General features: G+C 38.2%; 2 protein-coding genes across 2 annotated transcripts; both read left to right on the plus strand.

Annotated features, from left to right (window-relative positions):
• Positions 1–1,268: 1,268 nt before the first annotated feature.
• On the plus strand, positions 1,269–2,213 carry LOC308418080 (olfactory receptor OR51C1-like; the record flags this gene model as incomplete). Its single annotated transcript, XM_080913410.1, has 1 exon — positions 1,269–2,213. The coding sequence occupies one exon, from the start codon at positions 1,269–1,271 to the stop codon at positions 2,211–2,213; it is 945 nt and encodes a 314-aa protein (XP_080769536.1).
• Positions 2,214–2,817: 604 nt separating this feature from the next.
• On the plus strand, positions 2,818–13,816 carry OR51E2 (olfactory receptor family 51 subfamily E member 2). The gene is made up of 3 exons (XM_080913358.1): positions 2,818–2,928; positions 8,307–8,426; positions 11,657–13,816. The coding sequence occupies exon 3, from the start codon at positions 11,708–11,710 to the stop codon at positions 12,668–12,670; it is 963 nt and encodes a 320-aa protein (XP_080769484.1). The 5' UTR covers positions 2,818–2,928; positions 8,307–8,426; positions 11,657–11,707; the 3' UTR covers positions 12,671–13,816.
• Positions 13,817–14,683: the final 867 nt, after the last annotated feature.

The following is a 14,683-nucleotide window of genomic DNA, read 5'->3' on the forward strand; positions in this document are numbered from 1 at the left end:
CTTTCTTTGAATCTTAACATTCTTGGTTTTATTAATTCCATTTTAAATGACAAACTATAATTGTATATATTTATAAAATACAATGTGATGTTTCCCTACATATTTTTTTTCAAGAATGATCGAATCAAGTTAATTCGTGTATCTACAACCTCAACTTGTTATCATTTTGAGGTGGTTACAGTAGTTAGAATATTCTTTTGTGCCTGTTTAGAACTATATAATCATTAATATCAATGTTCAGTTCTTTTCATTTTGATGAGGATACCTGTCTGACATTAATTTCATTACACCCCTGACATCACTCACTACTGAACACATTAGAATCCCAAATTATACTCAATACAAATAACTTTGTTTTTTTCCCTCTAATACTCCAATAATTTCAATTATTTTCCCAATTTATGTTTAGTAAGGTTCCCTATGGTGCCCATTAGAGTAGAACTTTACATGTGTGTGTGTGTGTGTGTGTGTGTGTGTGTGTGTGTGTGTGTGCGTGCGCGCGTGCGCGCTCGCGAGCACATCTCTGTATGTTCTGGAATCGTTTTTGTGTCTCTTTGTGCCCCTTCATGTATTACGCTTGTTGTCTGTCACTTAGAGCCTTTCTTTTCCACCAAAGAGCTGCTCCAAACTGTCCATGTCTCACTGAGCCCTCTCCAACCACAGTCTTAATGTGTTTATCCCCAAACCTCCATTTCAAATCCATGCATACCTGTCTGCCTAGTCTAAATTTTCTACTCAGAGGAAGGGTAAATGTGATCTTTTTCAATGAAGATTCATCTTCCTCTACAAAACAAGACAAAAATATTTCATTATTTTTCCAATCAGTATGTTTCCGAAAAAAAAAAAAAAATAGGAATGAATAAAATCAGAGAATCTGTTGTAAAGAACTAGTCATTTAAAAATTTAGAACAAAAATAGTTGACTATGTTAACATGTTGTATCAAGTGGACACTAGTGTTCCTGTGTCATCAGCAGCTGGAAGACTAAAAGGACAGATCCCACAGACAAAGGCAGCCAGCAGCAGAAGGCGTCAGTGCTGGAAAGTTGTAGGCTGGAACATTTCTTTCAAGAATAAAAAAAAATGCAGTAGTTGATATTATATACATTTTTATCAATTTAAAAGTATCATTTCTGCTTTTTATATATTACATAGATGCTCATCTTTGACCAAATGTATGTTGGATAAAATTATTTATAAATAAAAAACAAAAAGAAATGCAGCTTTTTTGTTTGTTTATTTTAGCTCTTTTCTGTAATTTTAATCTAGCATGTCAACCTTTCAGAACACCACAACTTCTTTCGTCATTTTCCTGCTCACTGGCATGCCCGGGCTGGAAGCCTTCCACACCTGCATCTTCATTCCCTTCTGCTTTCTCTATGTGACTGCCCTCTCAGGGAACAGCCTGATTCTCTTTGTCATTATCACTCAGCCCAGCCTCCACGAGCCCATGTATTACTTCCTCTCCATGCTGTCCACCACTGACCTCGGGCTGTCCATATCCACTCTGGTCACAATGCTGGGGATTTTCTGGTTCAAAGCCAGGGAGATCAGCTTCAATGCCTGCTTGTCACAGATGTTCTTCATTCAACTCTGCACTGTCATGGAATCCTCAGTGCTACTGGCTATGGCTTTTGATCGTTACGTGGCCATCTCTAACCCTCTCAGATATAGTTCAGTCTTAACTGATCTTAAAATAGTAGTAATTGGAGTAGCAATCATCACTCGGGGAACCCTAATCCAGACTCCCCTGGCAGTGCTCCTAAAAAGATTGTCCTTCTGCAACAGTCATGTGCTCCGCCACTCCTACTGTTTCCACCCTGATGTCATGAAGCTCTCATGCACAGACACCAGGATCAACAGTGCAGTTGGGCTCACTGCCCTCATCTCCACTGCTGGACTTGACTCTGTCTTCATCTTCCTTCCCTATATCCTGATCATTAGAACTGTCCTCAGCATTGCTTCCCCAGAAGAGAGGAAGAAAGCCTTCAGCACGTGTATCTCCCATATTGGGGCTGTAGCTATATTCTATATTCCGTTGATTAGTTTGTCCTTTGTCCACAGATTTGGGAAAGGAGCTCCACCTTATGTACATACCATGATTGCTAACACCTACCTGCTGATCCCTCCTGTCATGAACCCCATCATCTACAGTGTGAAGACCAAACAGATACGTAAAGCTATGATAAGAGTTCTCCAGTCTAAAGAAATATAGAATCATAAAAGCCTAGATGGCCTGCTTCAGGACATGTTGTCAAGTAACACTAGACTACATCTTGAATGTCTGTGACTTTAGCCCCGTTATTTCACAGATGAGGAGACACTGATATATAAATGGGAAGCAATATATAGTCATATGTGTAGAGTTCCTCTTCCTCCATACTATTCTAAGATGGTGGTTTTCTAACTTTGTCAATAGCCCTTTTATTCTTATCTCATCATAGCAGTTACATTTGCATGTTAATTTCATATTACATCATTCCTTTGTTAAAAAAAAAAAAAACAGTAGGTAGCATTTTCTAACCATCTGCCATCTACTGTTCAGAGAAACTTCTCTGATAAGAATTGACAGCTTCTATGTGTATAGAGATGTGTATTTAGAAGGTAGTTTGATACTATGTCCATTTGGTAAAATGACAGTAGTAGTTTAATCCTAGCGCTCATGATTTTCCCAACCATGAGTTCTTGGCCAAATTTACATCAGACATAAATAAATCTTGTGGAGTTGGCTTTAAAGCACATCATAAAATAGGTGGTTATCCCCAACACATTTTACCACAGTTTCACCCATGAGTATATTTTGTAAGCTGTATCATTATTGAAGCTTGTGGTATCACAGCTAGGTAAGGTGACCATTGACTTTTGCTCCCTAGCAGCCGGGATGGCACCTTCTGCACTATGAAAACCACCCAGCAGGGGGAAGCTTCCAGGTCAGTACCAGCTTTATTTCTCCAAGTCTTATTATTGAAGTGTTTGGTGTCTTCAGAAAGTGGTCTTGTCATTAAGTTTTGGTGGTCATCTAAGAGCAGTGACAGTAGCCTGCATTATTTTGAGGTTCCTGGGGAACCATTTACTAACAGCTAGTAAAGAGTTACCCTATTATTATCACTGAGGTTTTTATGATTTATGGATTCAGTAAGGAGCACCATCCTTTTTTTAATTATTGTTTGTCTTGATTTCCATGTGTTGAGATGCACCAGAGCTTTGTTCTCGGGGCTCTTCTTCATTTTGTGCTTCTTTTCCTGGCCATTTCATATTGTATTATGACATTAAATACCATCAATACTAAACAAACACAAATTAGCATTTATAGTGAAGAATCATCTGATATGTATCAATGTTTGCATACACATGCCTCACAATCAGATTAAATAATCTTAATAGCCCCATTAATAAAAATATGTGCTTATCTCAGGCTTCCATAACTAGAAACTCTGTTTCCCAAATTGCTAAGATGAAATACTTGTGGTTAATTTTTATGCCTTGCTTTTACTCCTGTTCCACATCTGTTTATCAACAAATCCAGAATCTAACCACTTACATCGCTTCTACTGCAGTTCTCTTTCCCAATGTCCCTTGAATCACCCTAGTAAATCTGCATTAGCCTCCTGATATCTTCTTATATCATCAGACACACTACACAGCTTCCCATTTCACATTCAACATTCTTCTGCCTATGATGTTTTTCTCCCAGAGACCTACTGCTTAGCTTACATCCTGTCTTCATATAGATTCTTATTCAAGTGTACCTTACTGGAGAACTCCTAACATTATAAGAATAATAGTCATAACAATAATATTTATCCCTCAGCTTCTGACAGTATCTACCACTATTCTAATCTCCTTTGTATTTAATTCCTAGCATTTTCAAAACCTAACCTATTTTATACTGGGAAGGAGTGGAGGGCTTTTGCTTTGTTTATGTTTCCCCATGACAAGATAACATTTTCTGAGGATAAGGAATTTATATCTCTGGGTTTCCTGCCTCCATTTACCTCTTTAGAATTCTTTATCTTCTGTAAAGTACTCCAAGTCCAATAAGAATCTTACTTTTCTTCTATCCCAAGTATTCTCTGTCATGCCAAGCGTTTGTGCAAGCTGCTTTCTCCACCTATGGTAGCATTCACTATCATCACCCACCCACTTAGAAAAGAGATTATTTATTTAAAGGATCCCTCACCTTATCAATCTGCCTATTACCCAACCTGGATGCAACAGCATCACTGTGTGCTTATTTCTCATGACGATCCTCTTCGGATTGTATTTCAACAGTGTTTTCCACAATGGGCTCTGCAGTCACCTCTGAAAACCAAAACCTACATCTTACTTACGGTTGTCTTGGTTTTACACTTCTACTAATAATATCTGGTTCCCTGTATCTTTATATTTCCTTTCTTACTGATAGATTTGGTTTGGTTTGGTTTGGTTTGGTTTGGTTTGGTTTGGTTTGATTTGGTTTGGGTTTTATGTAGTCTCATCAAATTCCCCATGGGAACACCGAACTCCCTCAACCTTAAAAGTACCTGGGATTACAGGTGTGTGTACCACGATACCTAGTTTCATACTATCTTTACACCTCAGCTGAACTAATATACAAATAAACAAATGAGATCTTTAAAAGTATATAAGAATTTAGATGGCATCCAAGAACATAATAGCCTTCTCATATTTTCCAAGACATTTACTCACGAACCTTCTCATTTTGAAAAATGCTGTGTAAGATGCCCTCCTTGGATCATTTGGCTTAATGCCACTTTACCCTGATTTTGTATAGCCTTGTATCTCTCTCTCCTTTCCAACATGCATCTTCCTTAATAAACATGAGCTAAAAGCAAAATAATAATAATAATAATAATAATAATAATAATAATAATAATAATAATAATAATTAGTTATGGAGCCATTTGTGTGGATGATTTATATATTTTTTTAAAAAAAATAAATGCCAATTCCTCTTTATTTCTATCCCTTTCTGTTCTCTGAAACTCATGGATCATGGTCTTTTTACAATAATTACCCATCATGAAGCAATGACAAAAGTCCAAAATAACTGCAAAAAAAATCCAAGAAGGAAAGATGGAGAGATCGAAGAATGTAGGCTTACATGTTAGATTTTTCCCACTTCACTGAATAGAGTGTGGTACTTAGAAAGCAATGAGACACAGTAGGAGAGACTTGAACTGAGAGCAATAAATGACAGTATTCAGTATTAAAATTGGAGAAGAGCACACCTTAGCCAATATCAAATGGACAACCCTAAAAACATACTTAGCAAGTAACAGAGTAGTGGGATTCATGTATTTATGAATATAAATTATATACACATATAAATATACATTATATGCCTATAATTATACATTATACACATACATAAACAGATATACATTATATACCTATGCATCATATACTTATAAATGTATGTGTGTATGTGTATATACATGTTTATATACATCCTATACTTAAATGTATACATCATATATATATACATACACATATTGTAACAATTAATAAAAAATATACATGCATTTGAAAGATAGCAAGAAGGAAGATAGATATAGGTGTAGATGTAGATGTAGATATAAATAGGTGGTTGGACAGAGAAAGAAAAAGGAATAAATGATGTAATTATAATATCAAAACATTAAAGAAGCATTTTATTTTATTATTTTATTAATTATGAATGGATGGGACCCTGACCCCATTATTTTTTATTTAGACCACCATCATATATGCATATGTTTTAGTAAGTCCCTACTATATTAGGCTTCTGTACTATTCCTCAAATGTACCTTAATTTTAGCTATCTCTCCTATATTCCCTCCCATACCCCTTTTCCCCTCCCCATCTACATTTGATCCTCCCATTCTACCCTCCTCTTCTATCCATATCTATTTATTCTATTTCCATCTCCTAATGAGAATCATTTTAATGGGAATAAGAAGGAATCTCAATTTCAAAAGCCAGACACTGATTTTCATGACACTTCTAGAGATATTCTTCCCTCCTTACATCTACACACTAACTTGTAGAGAACACTACGTCCCAGTCCCTGAAAACTAGTGAGCTCTCATAATTATAAATGGGCAACTTGATGCTGAGAATGGGTAATTTGCAGAGCAGATGTCATGCTCTGACCAAGTTGATTCTCTAGTTTCCTAGAAACCAGGATAATAAGTCACATGGCCATTATGCTTAGAAGGAAAATTAGAAAAGATGGGTTAGAGTCAGCTACAGAAGATTTTAAAAAAGTATACCACTTAAGTTTAAATTCATAAGCACATCTAATCTTACCTTCCTGGAATGTATTCTTCCAACAACTTCTAGAAATGTAATCTAATACACATACACAGTTCTGTTGTCCTTGGTATGACCTGTTCATTCTCTTAAGCCAACAGAATAAAACCTATCTTTAAATCACATCAATCTACCTTCTCATTTTCTTTTCTCTTTGTATTGCTCCAGTAACACCTCTCTACTTAGAGAATTCTGTTTCCTTCTGCTATGACTTATCTCTGGGGGTGTGACATGGAGAGATGGCTTAACAGGTAAGAATACTGGAAGCTCTCCAAAAAACTAAAGTTTAATTCCCAGCAGCCACATGTCAGCTTACAACCATCTGTAACTCTACTTCCAGGGAGACCTAATACCCTCTTCTGGAGTCTGCAGCTACAAGGCACACAGACAAACAGACAAATACCCACATTTATTTATTTACATTACTTTTTATAAACCTCTTTCTTGAGCCCACCCCGATCAGATTAATGTTTCTATTCAAGTCCTCATTAAAATCACTGATTTTGCTATTATTCCTTATTATGTCAAGAGTGTGTAGATGTTACTTTAGCATCTTAGTGTAGTGACTCAATTATATCCATCTCTATATTCTCTAAAAGCAATATGATGTCTACAAAAAACTAGTACTGAGAGAACACGCTCTTATGCAATAAGTGAATGAACACATCCTTAAATATAGGTGTATCATAAATGTCTTGATACATAATTAACAAGACAATAATTTCATTTCTGTTTTTAGAATGGCAATAGCAAGATAATATATATTTGAGGCAAACCTAGAAAGAATAGGAGATCATGAAAGATAAATATCAACCAAAGATAAAGGCACACATGGCTAGTTATGATGGAGGGCACATGTCACTGGAGAAGAAATTAAGCTTACAAATGCTGCTTTTTGGAGAATATTGTACTTTAAACAGATTTCAAAGGTTTTAAGTATGGAGTCCTTGAAGAAAAACAGTGAAAAAAGATCAGAATGGGCAATAATAGAACAATAAAAACAAACCCATGTCATGGCGTCTAGTCTGTAGAATTATATCTAGTTCTACATAGATCTTCAGCTCATCCAGTCTGAGGGAAGAATGTAAAGTGGTTAATGCTCTAAGTTCCTATATGGGCAGTTCACAGAATCTTCCATCATCCCAGCCTCTCCTCCTTCTTCTTCTCTCCACTCATGTACACTGCCTGCCTTGTTCTTAAGCACTGGACATACTTGTTCCTTGAGAAACATATTTGCCATCTCTGCTCCTTCTTTCTGAAACAATCTTCACCTGATATTTTCATGGATATATCTTCCCTTCTCTCTCCAAGTATCTCTCCACCAGGCAGCCTCACCTACTTCCCCCTGATAGTAATATGCTTCTTATCCTCTCCGTTGTTTTCTCCTTATGACTATCTAGAATTCTATTTAATTAATATGTTAATTTAAGTTTATTTCCATCTATCTGATCAAAAAGTATTCTTTATAACCCTTGGAATTTTCTCTATTTTGCTTATGAAATTATAGACCCTTGGCAGATACCTGTTGGATGTAAATGAATGAACAATGCATGAGATATAGACCAAAAATCCACCTTTGCTCATATCACAGGCATAATAAACAGTGACTTCATCATGTTGGGAGCTATGCTTAAGTTGGAAGAGAAGTGGGAGAGAGTTGAGATGTGAATGAACCTATTTTGAATTATGGGTCTACATCTTAGTGTACGTACTTGGATTTTAAGCCTGCTGTGAACTCCAAGAGTTCAATGATCATGACTATTTATGTACTTTGCCTGCTGTGTCTAGCAGATCAAATAATGAGGAAACACTAACCTGGTGGCTGACTGTGGAAATTAGATTAGCTCAGAGAAGTGGGAGCACGTGTTTGTTATCAAGAGACTCACATGTGTCATAGTGGGAATGGTGGCAGAGACCTCGGTCCTTTGAGATTGCTTCCTTAGACATGAAAAGTGCAAAGCCAGTGAGAGAAGCACACAAGTAGACATGAGCATTTCACTCCTCTGTCTGCCAGATCCCTAGAGCATCAGCTGGTGTTCCAGCAGCTTGTTCGCTGAGCCTACTAAGTAGCGTTATAAAGGGAAGTGAAAGCCAGATCCACTGCCCTCCTTGAGAAGAACAGCATCATTCCCAGGTGAGTGCTCTCTTACCAAGAGTCTGGCAGCATAAGAGTCCTGCCACATTAAGGGTCTGTGAAGACCCTGACCGCATGCTTCCATCTAAGGTGAGCCTGAGAGCTTTAACTGATGCTTTCTAGAAAGGTGGGTGGTATGTAGCAGAATTATGTTCAACTGTAATGAATGAAATAATACAATCTACAGGAAAATGGAGAGAACTGGGGATCATTATGTTAAGCAACATAAACTAGACTCAGAATGATAAATGATCTCTAGATGTGGGGTGGGGTGTGTGTGTGTGTGTGTGTGTGTGTGTGTGTGTGTGTATGTGTGTGTATGTGTGTGTGTGTGCATGTGCCCATGAGTGCATGCATACATGTGTGTGGTGTTGAAAGTAGAAAGGAGACTATCAAAGGAGAAGAAAGGGATTTTAAAATAAGAAAGGTAGAAATGGGTTATGCAGTTTATATGACACAAAGCAGGAGAAGAAAGTATTTGAGGGAGTTAAGAGGACCAGCAAGAACATGGTAAGGAGCTGAATCAGAACAATGTACAATAACACATTTCATATGAAAATATCATACTTTTACCTTGTTAACTTTTAAAAAACTAATGTTTAGACAAGCTAAAAAATCTTCAATGGCAATTATAGTAAATCTTTGTATCATCTTTAGGAAAAAACTGTAATCTTAACACAGGTTTGTGTTCTAATCCATAAGCAGGCACAGCATGCCATCTGTTAAATGTTCTATTTTATTCATTCAGTAAACATTTGAAGATCACAATGCATACATTTTCTTCTGGTTTTTGCTAAATGCATTGTCTTTTATGCTTTTGTGGATATAAAGGATTCTGGAAGACCAGTTTCTGATGCTTCATTATTATCATTAGGAAAGTATTGAGTTAGTAGACTATCATATGCCACGACCTTGCTATTTTACTGCTTATATTAATGTTTTGTATACTTATTTTAGGTTATGTAGCCTTTTTAGAAAGTTGTTTTACCTTCTTTAAAATAGCACAAAACAGACCAGAAACTAGTTCTGTGCTTTAAGCGCCACCAAGGCTGGACAGAAGCTCTGCAGAGCAGTGGATGAGGAAAGTGTCTGACTCTGTGGATGAGACAGACCCTTGAGTATGTCAGTGACACAGAAGCCCTTGAGAATATGAAATGTGATTTTTTTTTTGTCTCTTGTTACATCTCCAGTCTTCCGGATTTTCGTATTATCCCCATTTCTCTGGGGTCCAATGGCCACGTAACATAGTCTTTCCCCAGGGAAAGTTGCTTAGCTTTGCCCCATACCACACAGTGTCCTTTGTTGGGACGTTTGCATTCTTTTCCATGAGTTGTTTGTGACAAAGACAAATAAACAAATTCAAGATAAAAGCTATCTCTCATCTCACCGAGGAATGCAGTTTTCTCTGACAGCAGCATGTAGCAAGGTTTGGAATTCACTATCAGAAAAAAAAAAAAAAAAAGGTTATTCTTTTACCTACATGAGCCATAAGGGTGGTGAAAATCAAGATTAGTGATAATAGATTTTATAGCCTCTGTATCCTTAATCTTTTTGTCTTTGCTCATCTAAAATAGGGACAACTAGTTTTTAAAATCTCTCATTTTATTGTTCTCTAAACTCTGTCCATTAAGGTAAAGGACGTGGACAAGCTTTATTAAAGACTTTGGTTAGAAGGGGGTATCATCCTGGGAGAGATAAACAAATTAACCAGGATACCCTGGATACTGTCAACAAAGACATTTGCATCATTGTTTACTTAGCATCAAAGCTCCTGATGCTCACAGCCAGGCCAGTCACTCCTGATGTTAACCAGCTCTGGAAACAGGACATTAGGGAGCCTGATGGGAGATGGCTTTGATGTGAGAGATCAGGTGTCTGAGTGGGATATGGGGTCAAAACAAATCAACATTGTGCTACACAAAATAAGCAGAAGAAATATCTCCTTGATGTGAATGATTTATGGGCATAGGTTCCTCAGAAAACTCTCAGAATAGCATAGTAAAAAATCAGTAATACCTCATTCCAAATCAGAATCTCTCTCTCTCTCTCTCTCTCTCTCTCTCTCTCTCTCTCTCTCTCTCTCTCTCTCTCTCTCTCTCTCTCACACACACACACACACACACACACTCTCTCTCTCTCTCTCTCTCTCTCATACACACACACACACACACACACACACACACACACACACACACACACACACACACACACCAAACTCTATTTGGACAAAAGATATAACCTTGGAGGTGACTTCCAGGCATGAAGATGGCTGTGACCAGGAGCAGAAACACCCCCCTTAGCTAGGATCTGCTGGAGGTGGTGAAACTCGTCAGCACTTCCATCTGCAAAACCATGATTAGAGGGAGCTGCTTGATTTTGCTTTCTGAGTTGCCACTGTGTTTCTCCCTCCCCGTTTACGAACCTCAGAACCAAGGACCTAGAATTCTGAAATACTTGAAAAAAATTTTCTGTTCTCTCAACCTTGGGAGATCCTTTATTTCTTCTTCTGTCTGCCTGATTCTACTCCTGCTTCAGGATTGAAATGTAAAGAGCATCCTTTCTTGGACAAAGGCTCTGTCTTCATCACCCCCTGCAGGCAATGGATTCCTTTGCAAACCTTTATCAGGTTGCTCTGATGTTTTTGTTACCTACCCATCTCATACCCTAGGCAAGCCAAGTAAAGTCACAGGAATGGTTCTCATAGCTGCATCTCACAGATTGCACTGTGCTGACCTGGTGATGCAAGTTAATATTTCTGAAGTTTGAATTAATAAATATAAAAAGAGAGGGGGATGAAAAAAATGTGAAGGAAGAAAAATAGAAATAAAAATGATGTCAGTAGAGGATGGGGGCATCAGAGGAGAAGAAACTGGAAGAGATGGGGAAGGAGGATGTCTTTATCTGAAAAGAACTTAATACGGTGATTTTATGAGAAGGGGAGTCCCTAGTATCTGGACGATAAAGATAGGGACAAGAAGAGAATCTGAGGAAATCTGGAGGAAGCCACATTTTGGAGATAAGTATTTTTCTCCCAAAGCTTTATTTTTGAAATGTTTAAATGTACCTTAGTAATAGTAATTAAAGAATTTGGAGCATTCACATTTCTTCCAGTGGGAAAGGAGAGCCTTGTATGCAGGAGCTGGGGTATGGTTGGAGAAAGAGTAAGAGGAGAGGGAGTGCTAAAACCACCAAGTTCCAGGGGACTCTGATTCTGCTCCATGTCCTTGCAGGCTGTCAGTGTGGCCTCTCCCTCTTCTGGTCCGCCCCACTTGGTGTCAGCGATGAGCTCCTGCAACTTCACCCATGCCACCTTCATGCTGATTGGCATTCCGGGCATGGAGGAAGCTCACTTCTGGTTCGGCTTCCCGCTTCTTTCCATGTATGCCATAGCGCTGTTTGGAAACTGCATCGTGGTCTTCATAGTGAGGACAGAGCGGAGCCTGCACGCGCCCATGTACCTCTTTCTCTGCATGCTGGCAGCTATTGATCTGGCTTTGTCCACGTCTACAATGCCCAAGATTCTCGCCCTCTTCTGGTTTGACTCCAGGGAGATTACTTTTGATGCCTGTCTTGCCCAGATGTTCTTCATTCATGCTCTCTCAGCGATTGAATCAACCATCCTGCTGGCCATGGCCTTTGACCGTTATGTGGCTATCTGCCACCCCCTGCGTCACGCTGCTGTGCTCAACAATACAGTAACAGTCCAAATCGGCATGGTGGCTCTGGTCCGGGGATCCCTATTCTTTTTCCCACTCCCACTGCTGATCAAGCGACTGGCCTTCTGTCACTCCAATGTGCTCTCCCACTCCTATTGTGTTCACCAGGATGTGATGAAGTTGGCCTACACAGACACATTGCCCAATGTAGTCTATGGTCTAACTGCCATTCTGCTAGTCATGGGTGTAGACGTCATGTTCATCTCTTTGTCCTATTTCCTGATTATCCGAACAGTTCTGCAACTGCCTTCCAAGTCTGAGCGAGCTAAGGCGTTTGGGACCTGTGTGTCACACATTGGTGTGGTCCTGGCTTTCTATGTACCACTCATTGGCCTGTCAGTGGTGCACCGTTTTGGAAACAGCCTGGATCCCATTGTGCATGTTCTCATGGGAGACGTCTACCTGCTGCTGCCTCCTGTGATCAATCCCATCATCTATGGTGCTAAGACCAAACAGATCAGAACACGGGTGCTGGCTATGTTCAAGATCAGCTGTGACAAGGACGTTGAAGCTGGAGGAAACACGTGACACTTACCATTCTATCACCCTCGTCCTACATGGCTTAATATATTAATTAATATGTCATCACACCTGCTTAATTCCAGTCACCCAAAAGCATGTTAGTGCTTTTCCCTGAATGGGATAGTGAACTAAAGTATGGATTCTCTTCATTATGGATATAATGTGAAATAATCTATATCAACGAATAGAATATGTGTTTTAAAGATTCTGCTATAAAATGAGAGCCACTGATAATATTAAATGAAACAGCCAGGATTTGTGATTTAAACTAATTATCGGGTTTGCGATTTAGAGGAAATGTGTTCAAATTACTAACAACTGTTTGATTCCTACTTCCTTTGTTATATTGTTTAGCTATGTTTAACTTCTGAAATGTGGAATACGAAGTTGTCAGTATGGCAGCCAAGGCTTTCCTCACTCACTTCAATTTTATTACACATTACCCTGGAACATAACTGAGCTCTAAATAGTAAGACTTATGAATGTATCGTGTATGCTTAACATGTTCCAAATCCTGTGATAAGTGCTTTTCAGCCTTTCTGTGATCTTGTTCTTTTCCCAGGGAAAATACCACTTTTGCCAACCACACGTGATAGAGGCTTTAATGAGTGAAGAACCTTTCCTTAATGTGCTGTGCCAAGGTTTTAAATTAAATCTGATAATTGAATACGTTTGTTTTACTACCATGTTTTATTGCTTCCTGTTTAACATCTTCCATCTATTTCCCCTGCCTATTACAAATCCTGTTTTCTCTCTGCTGTGTGCGAACATGGATGTCTGGGTTTGTGGTGATTAACTCCGTCCTGGTGGAGGGCAACAAGCTGTTCTTCATGGCAGAGCAGCTGCTGCTTCTCAGATGAATGGAGCGGTTTAAAGTTTTTAGTCTCTTGTATGTCCTTGATGACGTCTTCTTTGAATTGTGTCTCGTGACTGTCAAATCTGTGGAATGTACAACATAAGATATTGTACATTGACTTAGGTATAACTTATCTTAAGATGTTCAGTATTATTTTTAGTTTTATGTTCATAAAGTAACTTTGGGAGATGCGAGTGAACCCCCAGTCCTCTTTACCAAACGTGCAAAGGGCCTGCCTGATTTGGGTTGCATGAATCTATGTCTTGTAGAATATTCCCTTCGTACTCAGTAGATGATGAAACGGTTCTTAGATTAGGCTGTAGTGATACCTACAAAATAATGTTAAAATAGTCAGTGTACACATAAAGCTTAAAATGGTGAGATTTGTGTAATATGTATCTGCCACAATAAAAAAATTGATTTAAAATTCTGTAAAATATTTTATTGTTGACTATATATCATTAACATGGTAAGCAGAGGTTTGGATACGTTAGGCTAAATAAAATATTATGAAGGCTTATAAAAATAGCTCCAGAAGGATGATATCGGATCTGCAATACCAAAATTCCAATAGTGTGTTGCAGTTACAACAGGCCGGTGTTACAGCCTTTTAGAGTTCTCATGAAGAATTGTAGCTGCATAGTCTCAGGAAGGACATCAAGATGCTCCAGTCATTGTACACCCTCGGATCAGTTATGCATTTTCTTTGCATGTCTTCTACCTATAGCTCTATAACAGACTTCCTTTCCAAGACCAAAACTAGACACAAAAAACTCCAAGGAAACTTTGTTTCTTTTTTTTTTTCTGTGAATATTTTGTAATAGTTTAACAAGATCTTTCTGATTGGAGTAATAAAAAAACAATAATCAAGTGGATGGAAAAAAATTATTTGACATTAAGATTAACATTTTAGATAAATTTGGATGGTACATGGCCTCCAGATATTTGAACATACATTTTTCTAGATGTATTTGTGATGATGTGTGTTTTTTAAAGATTTGTTTATTTATTATGTATATAGCACTCTGGATGCATGTCTGTCTGTTATTATAAATATCATTACATACCTCATTACAGATGGTTGTGAGCCACCATGTGGTTGCTGGGAATTGAACTCAGAACCTCTGGAAGAACAGCCAATGCTCTTAACCTCTGAACAATCT

Source organism: Micromys minutus, assembly GCF_963924665.1.
Source record: "Micromys minutus genome assembly, chromosome: 2".
Classification (NCBI taxonomy): domain Eukaryota; kingdom Metazoa; phylum Chordata; class Mammalia; order Rodentia; family Muridae; genus Micromys; species Micromys minutus.